General features: G+C 38.8%; 1 protein-coding gene across 1 annotated transcript in view; it reads left to right on the top strand.

The window, feature by feature from the left end:
• The window catches only part of TENM3 (teneurin transmembrane protein 3), a 379,052-nt gene that overhangs the window by 290,054 nt on the left and 73,609 nt on the right, over positions 1 to 15,389 (top strand). Inside the window, exons 11-15 of the mRNA XM_066185929.1 lie at positions 4,500 to 4,710; positions 5,242 to 5,343; positions 5,489 to 5,683; positions 7,008 to 7,208; positions 10,104 to 10,289. Coding sequence (XP_066042026.1) covers positions 4,500 to 4,710; positions 5,242 to 5,343; positions 5,489 to 5,683; positions 7,008 to 7,208; positions 10,104 to 10,289 — 895 coding nt within the window. The remainder of the gene's footprint in view (positions 1 to 4,499; positions 4,711 to 5,241; positions 5,344 to 5,488; positions 5,684 to 7,007; positions 7,209 to 10,103; positions 10,290 to 15,389) is intronic.

Here is a 15,389-nt window from a genome sequence, read left to right as displayed (position 1 = left end):
TAAGTGCCTGAGATAAAGCATGTATGTAATCTCCTAAAAATGCAATTTCTGTAAGCAGTTGGGGTTTTATTTGCAACCATGCTCCTTCATGTGGGGAAAAAAAGATGGAGTGAAATACATCCTGGCAGTTTAGGCCTTTCTCCAACAAAGTCCTAACACAGGACTTTGATGAAGTTACATCATTACAACTCATACTAGTAAAATACATATTTAACTGAAGTAGCTTTTGTAAACAAAATAAGGTATTTTGGCAAAAGACATCTAATGAAATAGAACACTGAGGGGATTACAAGCATAAGTCCATTTATTGCTTTCTTATTTCCCCTAATTCTTATGGCTTGTACTGACAAAAGTTCCTAACTGCTAGCTGGGTAAAGGTAACAGGGATGGACTAACAGCTGATGTTTGGCTTCACTGCATCCTTCCATTCCACTTCCATCCTTCACTTCCATCCTGTCCATGAGACAAGGCAGCTCACTCATGTAGCTCCAAGTGTCACAGGAACATAGCAGACAAACACATGGACGCCCATGCTGAGTTTGGTCGAAGGCCCATCTAGCCTTCTGTCTGTGATGGGGGCCATGAGCAGACACAGAGATTAATAAAGCAGCGTGATAGTACTGTAGTTATTCTTCCCACAATATGCTTTTGGCCTCCAGAGTTTTAAGGCTGAAGGACTTTGCTGAGTCAAAGAACCTGTCTTTGATTTGTCTACAAACCTTTGATAGATTATTTTTTCCTGTGAATTTGCATAGTCACCTTCGAATCTGTGGAAGCTTTTAGCATCTGTGACATTTGCAACAGGGCTTAACTACACATGTCACGCCATATTCCTCCGTCTGTTTTGAGACAGTAGCTTTTGTTTGACACACTGTGGGTAGTGTTTTGGAAGAGGCAGGACAGAATTTCTCATTCATTTCTTCTCCATGCCACCCTTGATTTATGGATCTCTAGTATTATCAGTGAGTTGTAATTTTTCCAGTCTGTTTTGTCTTTCTTTTTATAGAAGCTTTTTCAATCCTTTGGTCATCCTTTTCTGAATGTTCTCTAGTTTTAATGCAGCCTTTACAGGTGTGGAGACCAGAACAGCACAGAACATAAGAGGTTTTTAACCACGATGTTTTCATTCAATGCCTTAATGATGTATGCTTTTTTTTGTTTTTTTAAATTATTGACCTCAGATTTCCATAATCTGTCTACCGTAGCTCAAAGATCTCATCCTGTAATGACAAAAGTTGGCTCGGAGCCCATCTCTGGATGTGTAAAGCTAGGGTTGTTTCATGAAGACTTTGAAAACTAGGATCTCACTCACACATATCACTTCATGTCTATGTCTCCTGAATGCTATCTGCCCTTATCTTCTAGTCACAGAATGACAAGTGCTAATAACAAAATTTATGCAAATGAGCAACTGCTGCTTGTTTCTCAAACGTCAGTATTTGAATTTTCAGATCTTATGTTAAATCATAGAGAACTCATTACTTCCTGCACTCTGCCAGCATTTGTAAAGTTGCCTTGTCACCTGTCCTTCTCCAATGTCTTTGCTCATATGCCTGTGATACCCTACATGTGTAACCACACAGCACAGTTTGCTTTAGCTCCCTCCCTACACCCTCAGTATTTCTACCGAAATAGTAGTACTGAAGTGTCTGCCTTCTCTCCACTGTCACCTTTGACTGTAATGCAAAACTTGCCTTTTACATTTGCCACCTTGTTCTCCTCTTCTCTCCTGTACCCTTAGCCTGTTTATCCACTTCTTTTTTGTACCCAGTTAAAACCTGATAGCCAGTAAGAGGACGCTGTAGTCAATATCTGTCCCTAGCTGTAGAACCTCTGGTGCCAATTATCCTACCATTGCAGGGGACATAATAAAAGCGTGATAGAAGTAAGCTTGAGAGATCTCAAGAAATCTTAGTTTACACCCTTGTCTTGTAATAGGATGAATTGTATATAAACTATTCCTGTCAATTGCTTAGAATTCTCCTATTAAAAAATAACAGAATGCAGAAAATTCAACTCTTGTTTTGTCCCATAATCCAATATAATAGGGATATGGTGTATAGGAAATGGTTTGATGTATTGTATTCAGGACAGAATTTGTGGTTGCTTTGCTGTATTGTCTTTAGGTGCCAAAATTAGTCTCAAGCACAGCTACTATTTGTGTGTCACAGACTGATCTGAGATGCATAGTTCTCTTTGTGGGGAATCATAAATAAATCAACCAGAAATAATTGACGGTGGCTGTCCATTCAAAACCCAATCAATGCAAGCCTGAAAGTCTTTGTGACACTTTCTAAAAATGTCAGTTCCATTGCAGCCAGAGAATCAATATGTTTATTTAAAGAGATTTTTAAGAATAAAAAAGAGACTTTGGTTTAAAGCAAAACTGTATGGAATGCTAGGGGAAATCTTCACATTTAGACTCAATATAAAGGAAATTAATTTATCCTCATAGGAGGAAAATAAAATTGGTATGATTTTGCTTATGACAATAATTGCTTCTCCAGTCTGTTTTTGTTTTCATGTCCCAAATATAAAAAAAGCAGCCTTTAAAAGGGTTAGTTAAGATCAATTACTGGTTTTTTGCTGGGGGACAGAATCATCAGTAAATTCACTTTTGTATGGCTTTTTAAGTGTAGTCTAAAATGGTGTTCTGATAACAGTGTATGTCCTTATTACATTACAAATAAAAAATCGTTTATTGTGCTGTGCTTGTCAGCTATTAGTGGCCTATCAAGTGGTGTAACCACTTGTTCCTGTACCAAAAACACAGTTTTAATCTGAAATCCTCCTGCTGCAAAAGTGATCTCTTGCCATATACAAATTACAAAGTCACAGCTAATGTCTATGAAAGACCTGTTAAAACTCAGAACTCTCTGAGCCTTCCCTTTTTAAAAATATTAAAACCACTAGAGAGGCAGAAGTGAAAAAAAGCCAAAATTGTTTTTCTCTCTCTCACAAAATAAGATAAATATTTAATTCTCTGACAAATGAGAGTGTTGAATGGTTTTGAATAATTGCTCTCCCAAAACGATCGCATTCATTTCCATGTGGTGCAGCACATACAAAGCTGCCGAGGCCTGTGCATCCTAATCACATTATGTTCTATTCTGCTCATTCAGACAGAGCTGGAAAAGTGTCTTGGGTGTTGATAGAATCGTATTAACTATGCATTTCCTTCACATCCTGGCTGGTGGGAAGATGATTCTGATTACTGGGGAGGAGCAGTCTTACAATACCAGTGAATTTTGGCCTGCAATTTCAAGAAGAGTGCCTAAGTACTCTAAACCCTTGTTCTGGGATAAAGGCTATCATATTTTCGTTTGTCCCAGGAACAGTTCCTGAAGGTCACTGGTCAGGGTGTAAAATCACTGATCCTCTGGTCCTGGGAACTGATCTTATCCCAGCTCAGGTGAATCAGTGGTTCCACATGCTGGGCTTTACTTTACTTTACTTTACTTTGGGCCCTGAATATAATTTCATTTGAGAGAAATCTTCAACATGTGGAAAGATTGAAGGTTTATGTGCTACAGGTCGCTTCATATGGTAAACGTGTCACAGTAGAAGTGGAACTTTGAACAGTCTTAGCAGTAAAAGGAGAGACCCTCTACCACAACCATGAATGCCCTTCAGTTTAACTACCTGTTTAATTTTGTTCTATATGTATTGATCTTCACATGTTCAACATGCAGAAGACAACTTTCAAGCCATGAGAACAGACTCCAGATAGTGTATAATCAGTGTAAGGCCTGGAGCAGTTTTTGCCCTCCAGGTGCCATTAGCCCTAGTTGAGGTGTATAAATAAGCATAGCATGCATAAAAACTTGTGTTGTGAGTTTGCTTGTTTTAAAAGCTGAGATGCTGCTACGTTTTTCCAAGCCCCATGATAGTTGTTAAAATACAGTATGTGCTGTACATTGACCTGAGGTACCACGGGGCTTGGTCAGTTTGTCACTTTTGATAGTTGCAAGGTTTTCCACTTTTCATTTCCTGTTTTGAGCTTCTGTGATGAAAAGTAAAGCTCTTGCTCTCCTTCCTCCAGAATTCCAGACTGTACAAAAAGGGAGATTGAGCAGTTAATCCTTCATCTGAAATTAAATGAAGAAAAGTAGATTATTGGTATTGGATATTAGGATATTAGGATATATATATTGGATATTCGCCCAATGTATGTAACACAGTTTGAAAGTTAGCTCTCACCTGTAATTAAGGTGCCAGTCATGACTGCAGACTCATTTCAACTGCTATTTTCTTCCCCCAGTGTATGTAATGGGTTCATTGGCCACTTTCTACTGAAAGAGTCATTCTCATAAGCATGAGAACTAGTTGCTAATTTTGTTTGAATGCTTAGCAAGGAGCAAAGAAATAAGAAAGGGCTGGTTTCAGCTCCTGCTTCCCTGCTCCTAAGGTAAACTCTTGGTCTAAATATGAGCATATTGTCAGGGGGGTGCCACAGTCATCCCGTGACTTGTCAAGCTCCCATCTGTGTTTGGTTGCAGTATGACTTTGTGGAGCTCCTGGACGGCAGCCGGCTGATTGCAAGGGAGCAACGCAACCTGCTGGAGTCAGAGCGAGCCGGACGGCAGGCGAGGTCTGTCAGTCTCCACGAGGCAGGTTTTATCCAGTATTTGGATTCTGGCATCTGGCACCTGGCCTTTTATAATGATGGGAAAAATGCAGAGCAGGTGTCTTTTAATACCATAATTATAGGTAAGCACAATCTTTAAACCTCTTACCAAATGCTAGCTTGGGGTCAGGTTTTTTAGGAATTCATAGATAGGTTTTCATAGTTAAATGATCTGACCTTTTTTTTTTTTTTTGCAGGTTTTCCATTTATGTGTTTCTTTTCCTACTCTGAATAAAACTCAGAGTATATATTTTAATTTCTTGATCTAAGGCATAAGGGTTTTAATTTCCTAGTCTAAGGCATAAGTATGTCTAGTGAAACAGTGCTTGAAAGGAGGATGCTGTTTTGAAGTATTTATTAAATGGCAGAGGACTAGATTTTAAGTATGGAGCTCATATTGTTTTACACTTATTATTTTAGCCTTTTTGTTGGAATATAATGTCCTAAGATACTGGGGGGCATCAGCAGTAGAGAATCACAGCTATTCGCGCTCTTCAAACAAAACAAATGTAAACACTTCTCTCAGAGTGAGAACAAGCTGTCAGTAGTAGCTCAAATGATAGGTACTTCATGCAGGGGGCACCTGTGAATTATCCTTCTCTTTTTCCTTTTAGAGTCTGTGGTGGAATGCCCCCGAAATTGCCATGGTAACGGTGAATGTGTTTCTGGATCCTGCCATTGTTTTCCTGGGTTTCTGGGCCCCGATTGTTCGAGAGGTAAATCAACCCAATGCTTTTCTCAAGTCAGTTTAAGTGAGCATGAAGACAAATATATCAGAAAAGCAACATCTCAGATGTTCTTCTTTATAAAGCTCTGGTGAAGATCTTTATTTTGATTGTTCTGCCGTGTTCTGTTTCACAGCAGCCTGCCCGGTGCTGTGCAGTGGCAATGGGCAGTACTCCAAAGGACGCTGCCTGTGTTACAGCGGCTGGAAGGGCACCGAGTGTGACGTGCCTACGAGTCAGTGCATCGATCCCCAGTGTGGGGGACGGGGCATTTGCATCATGGGCTCTTGTGCCTGCAACTCTGGGTACAAAGGAGAAAACTGTGAAGAAGGTAAATGAATAAATATTTATGCCAGCACCAGCTGTTGTTGGTCAGGTTAACAGCTGGCACATCCAGCTGTATAAATTTTTCTAGATCTTATGCACTAACCCTGTTGCTTCAAAAATCATTTTGCAATACTACAAATCAAGTTGTGGAATCACTAGGATCACTGAATTCTACAGAATTATTGTACTTTTTTTTATTTTCAAGTAAGCAGTGGGAAAATTCAAAGTAACATGCATGTAACGTTTTTGCTTGCCAGTATATTTGGATTTTGTCTGGCTGAAGTCAGCTAAGAAGAAAGCACATGAAACACATATGTAGGAATTCTTACTGAATTTTCCAAGTGTAGAGTAATCATTAATTTATTGCATTTGTTTGTACTCTTTTCCACTGACCAGATTGTGGAAAGTGCTGATTCGAATGCATCATGGGGAAAATTGATGCATTATTCTGGTATTCCAGAGATGTGCGTAGTAATATTCATTCTGGTGTGCTGCAAAATGTGGTTCATTTTCCATTCCATTTTTTAAGGTGTAAAAACTGCTATTTTCTTCCCCAATCAAATTGATTTTATTGATTTCCACACAAAAAGTAATGCAATTAAGTCTCTGGAATTAAATTTTCAGACCATTGACCCTACAAGTGTAACATTTTATTGAGTCAAATTGCTGAATTAAATCTCATTATCTAAAGCACAAGTGAATTAAGACAGACAGTATGCAACCCATTCATTTCCAAAACAGTTTGGGGGTCCTATAGAGCTGTCAAAACTATGTAGCGGTGGATTGGGTCAGTTGTACCAGGGAATAGTGCTGCAGAGAATCCAACACTTACTACATTTTGATTAAGCAGAGTCAAGATCAGTTGCTCAAGACCCAAAGCCAATCTTGCTATAATTCAGAGAAATGAGCAAACCTTGAAAGATTCTCCTTTGATTCAGTGGTAACCTATAATTGTCTTGATGCCAGTTACGTGCATGCACAAAATTTACAGGATCAGAAAGTGATGTGAAAGGGAGGCGTTCTTTCAAGGAAAATTGCAGCTATGCAAGAAGTGACAACAAAGAGTGATTTACCTTGTAGCTAGAGAAAGAAGGCTGGCACAAAGAGACCTTAAGTCCACTTAGTCTTTTTCTCATTCATCGCAGTGAAAGAAAGGTGAACTTCTCAGCCTCAGCCTACTAATGTTTACTTTCAAGATGGGTGCAATGCTGCCTGTTTCATAAGATCTTGAAATGTGAATTAAGCCCAAAAGTGCCATTAGCACCTATGGGTTGATTACTGTTTTTAGGATTGATGGGTTTAAGCTCATCTTTCTCATCTCCCTGCAGCGGATTGCTTGGACCCAGCCTGCTCCGGCCACGGTGTGTGCATCCACGGTGAGTGCCACTGCAACCCAGGCTGGGGTGGCAACAACTGTGAAATCCTGAAGACAATGTGCTCTGACCAGTGCTCTGGTCATGGCACCTACCTTCAAGAGAGTGGTAGCTGCACCTGTGACCCCAACTGGACAGGTCCAGATTGCTCCAATGGTAAGAGTTAAAAGCACTGGCATTTTATAAAATGTTGCTGTCTTGAATAGCAGCATTTAATGACATTAATGTGTTAGGACCTGACCTGCTGAGCTGATTGATCTCTTTGAGTTGACTTCAGCATGAACTGTAAATTGATTCAACAGCTCAAAATAATTGATGAGGTTGAAGGATTTGAAAATCAATGTATTTGTTTGAATCTTTTAGCTGCCTTCATCTGGTAACTTCAGATATTTCACAAGCAAGTTCAGAATGTTCTTTGCATGATATGGATATTTCCTAATACATCTACTTCATAAACTTTAAACTACATTAGTGAAAACAGGGACATTCACATTTTAAGAATCTCTCCAGCTAACTTGAGGTAATTTTCCTGAAAAACAGATAGCATTCAAGTTTGAAGGCAAAGGGAATGCAAGAATGAGTCTTAAACAGCTTTAGAGGCAGGGTGCAGGCTGCCAGGGTGGAAGGAGTTGGTAGGAGTGAAGAAGCGGAAGAATTTCTTGAAATATGGAACTGGGCTTATACCATAGTCTGACCTTAGAAACAAAAGGAGAAAACTAGAGGTACTAGCACAGAGAGCAGAATCTAAATATTTATGAAGTATGACAGCAGCTTTTTGACAAATACGAGTTTTTAAAATCTTGTTTGGTAGCCACATATCAAAAAAGAAATCATGTCTAACTGTGAGACATGTATTTGTCTAAAGCAGTTCATCTAAGAACTCAGACGTTTTGTTAATGAAAACTGAACACATGGGCTAGCTGGGTTCATGCCAGCTTATGAATAAATATAACTTTTTCATGAGGAACCATCTTTTTAAAACAAATGTACTTCCTGACCAGGATCTGTGATACTTCATGATGGTTTATGCATATGAGAGTGATAGAGTTCCAAACATGCTAGAAAAAGTGACAAAGAGAAGAAAATGTTGTCTTCTGTGAAATTTGTTTAGAAGAAAAAAATCCGTTTCTGTTTCTAGCACTAAAAATGGCTATTTGTATTAGACCCTGTCTAGTTCTCAGGCAAAACATGGATCCCCTGTTTACTGACACGTCCTCTACGCTTCTTTTGGTGACCAGTTATGCTCCATCTTTTACTTACGTTTCATGGAATATTTTGTCATTAAAATAACATAAAGTGTTTCTGATTTCAAATATCTCAAGTGTGTCAGACTCAGGAAAGAATGTTTGTAAAACCATGCAGAGATTATTTGCTAAAGCTGTGGAAAATGACCTTCAGTGGAGTACACTAAAAAAGAAAATCTTACCCATAAACATGTTGTTAAGCTGTTAGATGAAGAAAAGAATGAGTTATTTCCATCAGAGGGCTTTATAGGTTTGGAATCAGCAGAGCTTTCCTCTATCTTCATCAGCAGTTTGTCCGTTAATTAGCCCTTCAATTCCACTTCAATTAAATTAACTCTAATTAATAAATTCATTACAAAGATTGACGCACCTTGCTCAAAGCTAGTGTGCTAAAAGCTGATAAACACCTTCACCCTAATGAAAAATTGATTAGATTGAAGAGAAATAAACCTTTCTTTCTCAGGGCTGCAGTGATGTTTTGTGACTCTGAACTTAATCAAACCATCTTGCATCTTTTAATCAAAAATTTAATTCAAAGTAGATATAAAATGCTATATAGGTGGTGGAGGGGAAAGGAGGGGGAAATTACAGCTGTCTTTCTCCATAAAGGTTTTGGGCTGTTTCTTACGGGAAATGTCACAGCTCCTTGATAATGTGTTTAATGTTCCACAGCACTTTGAGACAGCAGGGAGAAAAACACTGTTGATCAGGAATCTGGAAACCTTTCTTGCACTGAATGCAAGGGTTTTTTTGCTGTTAAAAATAATTTTGATCTTTTATTACTGAACTACTTGCTGTCTTTTAAAGGAAAATAAAACCCTAAATGTAGCATTTCTATGAACGATACATGGCTACAGATCGCTGTATGCCACAGAAACTAGACAAGTCCCTCAGGCTGTATTGTATCTCTTTGCTTTTCTGTTTTCTGCTTAGCAGAAGTAAAGTTTGCTGGAGTCTGACTAAATGAACCAAAATGGTAAATGCAAAATCTGGCAGTGTAAATTATCATCTTGTATTAACTGAGACTTAATATGTATTGTATGGCCTTTGACTACCTTTGGCTGTTAACATATTTTTCAATCATTCTCTCAGATACAAGATCCTGTTACTATATGTAAATGACAAGTTAAATTGCTGTATGTTGATTTATTTTTTTAACAAAGTGTTATTGAAACCAGACTGTTCATGGCTGTCACTGATACAAATTTACTCAAAGTAAAAGAGTAAAATGATCTTTTATACTTTACAGATGTGTCAGTGTGTCAGCATAGTGCTAATTTGTCTCACTAAGGCTGATTCTTTATAATGAAAAATGTGTCAGAAGTGGCACATTTTAACTTTGAAAGAAAGGAGGGAGAAGAGCATGGAGGGGAAACCTTGCTAATTTGAACTTCATCATATTGGATTTTCACTCTCTACAGACAATGATCTAGGTATATGTTACATTTCATCACTGTGAGTACAGTGTAACTTCTGGTAGGTCTGAGTGCCATATAATACAAGATACAAAAGGTTACTCTTAAGACATATGTGACCACAAAGAAGCGTGCTTGAAAATTGCTGCAAGCGAGCAAAAGAGCTGTGAGCACTTAAACATCACTGAAGTCTGGCGGCTAACCAAGAGAGCATTAGCAAAGAGATAAAACTCTGTGCTCTCTGTTCTGTTGAATCTTACGTGCAAACGTCTTCCACAGTAAATTCCTTTGATTTTACTTTCAAAGATTTTGCCTTTCTTATTCTTCACATGTTGAATTAAAATTTAGCACTTCTAATTAATGCATTCCCTCTCTCCTCCCTTTGCGTGCAGAGATCTGCTCGGCGGACTGCGGCGCGCACGGCGTGTGCATGGGCGGCACGTGTCGCTGCGAGGAAGGCTGGACGGGCGCGGCCTGCAACCAGCGGGCCTGCCACCCCCGCTGCGCCGAGCACGGCACCTGTAAGGACGGCAAGTGTGAATGTAGCCAGGGATGGAACGGAGAGCACTGTACCATTGGTAGGCTGCCTATGCTTTACCCTGTCCTCGCTGCAAAATTCACGCAGCCGGCGCTGCTGGCCGCCTCTGAATAAGGAGTGTGTTGCTTTGAAGAATGTTTCTTCAAACGGAATATTTGCATGTGTCAGTCTGTGAAAAAGGGTTGATATCTTAAGAAAGGAAATGGTTATATAATGGCTCATCAGTTCTTCATACCTAGTTTGCCATGAAAAGAAGGTAGAAGAATTTCCTCTTCAGTCTTTTCCCTTTAACTGCCTTTCACTGAGGGGAGGTTACTTTTATTTTGAACGGTAAATATACTATTTGATTTGTGCTTCTCTATTTTTATGTGATAGCTTTATGTCTTTTGGAAATGAAGCTTCTTATTGTTTTTCTTTCTTTTTTTTCTCTTTTAAGGAGAAGAAGCACCAAAAAGTGACTTGCTTACATAAGAATGTCACTTCCACCATGTAATAAATGTGACCTAACTGCCCAAAATTATCTTCCTGTCAACATAGGGTTCTGTTTTAGAATACTATCAAATTTCTTACATGTTAAGAAAGTAACAGCAGTTTAATACAGCTGATTGAGAAGAAGCCATCCTTGTTACAGCTTCTGTATTTCTGTAACCAAGTTCGTTCTGGTGCCTGGAAACCTTTGGAAGTTGCTATACCATTATCAGTGGAGCTTTTCTTACCCAGTGATTTACAGTCCATATATGCCGTGTAGAGCAGGATATCCTTCTCCACTACACAGGCTTTGACAGTGAGCTAGCGTGAGAAATCATGCATGTAGGTAAGAGGACTAAGAAAACGTGGAGCTGTAGTGCTAGGAAATTCCCTTCCACACTAATTCTCCTTTGTGCAAGATGCTGCAGGTCTGTAACAGCGGAGGAGAGTCCCATTCAAATAATTTTTATCTTAGCAGAACTACAGAAAAACTTCTGCATGACAACAGGTAGGAAGCACAGGCAGAAGAACTGGCAATGGTTTACATGTTAAGAGATGACTAGTTTGTACTTTGGTGAGTGGAGAGAATTGCATGAAGCTCATTAGAGGCTGTGAGAGGAGTGATCACATGACTGAAGTATTTATAGGGCACATCTCCCAAGTATGAGAAGCATCGTGGCTAAGCAGTTTGAGGTGGATTGAATTGGCAACAAATGAGGTAGCCACAGGTCAGACAAAGGCAAGCATAACACTGAATGATGAGGAAATCATGGATAATCTAAATAACAAAAAAAAAAGTCCTGTAAGTAAAAAACCCCACATAGTTCTGTGTTTGGATAGATGGAGGAGAGATGGTTAAAAGAGGTGATGTAGCTGAAGCAACAGGATAGGACAGTAAGTCTAACTGCAGTGGAGCTGATGGATGTGAATGTAGCATGATTTGCTTTTGCCACAAGCTAAAAAGAGCCTGGAGAATTTTAACTTTCATGGAGGTTTTGGAAGGGCTCTAACTCTCAATGTGTTAGCACAGCTAAGCCATAACAGGGACATGAGGATCTAGAAAATAGCAAAAACCAAGCTGTGCTCCCAGGTGTTTTACAGCCCTGGCTGAGGGGCAAGTGGTGGTGCTGTACTTGCAGTTATGAGAAGCAGTGGCAAGAGCTTTGAGGACAGGGAAAATGAGGGCCTGTTACAGCTGTATCAATTAATACCCACATCATTGCCCCCAGAAGATGAGGCAAGATGTTTTTTTTTAGAAGAGAGTGAGGTGTGAAAGTAATAAGATTTACTTGAGAATTATTTTTTACAGCAATCACAATTGATTTTTAAAATTTGGTTGGTTGGTTTGTGGGTTTTGTTATTTACTATTGAAATTACTCAAACATATGAGGGAAAGGTAATCAAGATGCATCTGCACAATCAAAGGGAGAACAGATTAGGTTAATGTTTTTGAGGAGCTTTCAGAAAACATGCTGACAAGGAGAGTAGAGAGGTGCAGAGAGAACTGCTTTCTGAACAATAAAAGAAAGTAAATATTTAGGAGTAGGATAAAGCCTTTCCCTTGACTGCTTTAACTTGCCAACGAGCAATTACTCAGCAGATCACTCTGCTGTTGGTCTCACTGACCTTGGCAGCATTTCAAGGGTTGTAGTTATACACGGATGAACTGCTCTTGAACAATTTTTCCAACATATTAAGCACAAACAAGTTTTTCCTCTGCACTGGGCAAGCAGGTCTGTCTTCCCACCTGTTTATTCTTTAAATAGCTGTTTACTTTGTGGCTGCTACTTTAAAGATAGTTTGATTTGTTTATATTGTCCTTACAGCCTCCAAGGCAAGTAACGAGGTACAGGCTTTAGCTGTATTTTTTAGAGCTATTTTCTTCAGGAGCCCCATGTTACAGAGAAGCCAGGTCACTTTATTGCTCATTTCCAACAATATTTCAACTTAGTGGGGGAAAAATTGCTGCCTTCTTAGCTTGGCAGATGAAGAGTCAATTTGCTGTTCTCTCATCTACCCTACAGTAGGTAGTAGCTCTTTCTGAGCAATAAATTTCAAAGCACAAGGGACTTCAGAATGCTTCGCTGTGCAAACCAATTTTTTATTGTCACCCTCCATTTGTAACCCAGGCATTTTATGCTACTTACAACTCTCTACTTAGCAGCAGAATATTTGCATAATTTGTGTTATGTGTATGAAAGACTCCTACTCTCTCTCCCTTCATATGTCTAAAAATAAACAATTGCACCCTTCTTATTTCTAAAAGTCATTAACCATTTAGCTGCGGTACTGTGAAGTATTTTAGAAATGCAAATGTGTTTCTTTGTTGCAGCTATTAGCTGGAAGCCCTATGAAGTGCAACAGCCAAAATTAACAGCTTCTTTGAGAAAGGAACATTCCAAAGAAACTGTAAATCTTAAGGGGAATTCACTTTGCTCACTTCCTGGGAAAGGAGTAGCCCTCCAGATCTCTGGCTGGATGTGCAAAATGGGGCAGACGTGCATGCATTGCTCACAGAAGTGCTAACTGGAATATATACTGAATCATCTGAATCCATAACTCATTTGATCAAAGAATTTATGGTATTTTTGTAAAGCATGAATGCCATTCAAAATGGTAAAAAAATGTTTTGTACCTCAGCTAACAATTTCTATGTATTCTTGAGTGATAACTATCTGTCCAGTCTCGTTTTCAGTTAGCCCACTATTTGTATTGTAAGTTGACCTGTGTTAAAACATAGAATGAAGGCAGAACCCAAACCAGTCACCTTATTAAAACAAGGTAGTCCTTAGTTGTATTTCTCTCTAGTATTGTTTAAATCTTAGATTGCTTCTTGAGTTATGCCGATTTTTAAATATACTTCAAAATATTTAAATGGAATTTAGTCAGAGGAAATTCTAATTAGTCTAAACTTCCAAATACCTATTTCATTGTTTGTTTGTTTGTTTTAATTTCAATACTTCAGCACGTTGGGAAGAAAAATTGTAGGTGGTGGCAAAGGTTTGCTTTTATTTGTTCAGCAAAAAATTTAGACATCTGCTTTTCTGGATTAAACATAAGGCTTTCCCTAAGGCTGAAGATGACAAGACGGCATTGGAGAAATAATATACATATGTATTTTATATACTTTGATTTGTGATAGAGAACAGAGTAGACTAAATAAAGCGGGGAGGAGGGGAGGTCTAGTTGTTTGAAGCAATGTATATAGAAAGGTTTTCAAGATTGTTAGGACTAATGCAGTAAACCTGATGTCTATTGCTCGTATCCACTGTTCTGTTATGGATCTTTGGGGTGGTGCAACTTCCATACCACACCTGATGTCAGCCACACTTGTGAGCCACTGCCCTTGCTCTGAATGCATGCTTTCACATATTTATATCAAAGATGTTCAGAGATAAGTACATGCTCAGCATTTTGATGAATGAATCTATTAGGAATTAGCAAAAATCAAAACCTGGTGCTATTGTTTAGCATCTTAGAGGCTTGAACTAAATTTAGGCAATGTATGTTTCAAGTATTAAACAATTTAAGGCACCTAAGTTGCATATAATCTCTTCCCTCTGGAGAGCTGTAGTCATAAAGTCATAAGATCATGGGATTTTTAGAGGTCAACCCCCCCCCCGCAGTAAACAGCATCATCTTCAACTAGATTTGCTCAGAGCCTCATTTGCTGAGAGTGTCATCCAGCCTGGCTTTGAATGTTTCTAGGGCATTCACGACCTCTCTGGGCAACTTGTGAACAAAACGTCTTCCCTAAGTCTAGTTTGAATCTACCCTCTTTTACTTTAAAACCATTACCCCTTGTCCTGTCACAACAGGCACTGCTGAAATGTTTTAATGCAGTGTTTTACAATTTCCTGTATCCCCGTGAGAACAGGTTAAATCAACAGTTCACTGCAGAGCTATGGAAAATCACCTGTCAGTTGTTTATTTGGTCTGCAAGTGACATTCATGGGTCTGAGGTGAGTCTCCATTTATTATTTTTTGAAGCTCAACCTGCATCTCAATGGGATACAAGACAGCAGATGCACAGCTGATGCCCAGGTGATAGCCTGGATGAAAATTTCCTCTGTAATTAAGTTTTCATAGCAGAGTTGTGCTAAAGTATGTTTTTGTTTCCTTTCTGTCCTGGCTTGCAATGAGTTCAGTGACCCTCTTCTGTCTGAGTAGCTGTTTTGTGAGATTGGAACAGATATTATTTCAGAAAGTCTATTATTTTTTGTGATATAACTGTCATGTACCATGACTATATTAGGTAACTGTCATAGGAAGCCCATAAATATGAATACTTTTCCAGCTGCTTTTCCATTAAACTCTGTTAGCTGAATGAAATTAGTAAATAATTATGTTGGTGGGGAGCCTGCTATATCGATGCGCTGTGTAACAACTCACTTTTACAATGCAGCCTAATTTTTTCTATAGACTAAATTAGTTTTTGCATAATCTAAATTGCAAATTTGCCAATTTGCATTAAAACTATGCCTTCTTGTTCAGAATTGTCAACACCTCTTTTTTAAAAGTCTTTAACATTAAGCATGGGTGGGTAAGACCATCTGTTTATAAAGCTTGCCTGCAGCTCCATTACTTAACACAAGACAGGTTACAGCTGTTTAATTGTTATCATGTTGAACTATTATCTTTCGATCCAAAATTAATATTTGTATATGTATGC

The sequence above is a fragment of the Chamaea fasciata genome, unplaced genomic scaffold, assembly GCF_029207755.1.
Source record: "Chamaea fasciata isolate MVZ Bird 193981 ecotype frontalis unplaced genomic scaffold, bChaFas1.0.hap1 SCAF_6, whole genome shotgun sequence".
In the NCBI taxonomy this organism is placed as follows: Eukaryota; Metazoa; Chordata; class Aves; order Passeriformes; family Sylviidae; genus Chamaea; species Chamaea fasciata.
Note: the sequence above shows the minus strand (reverse complement) of the source record. Positions and strands in the feature narration are given on the sequence as shown.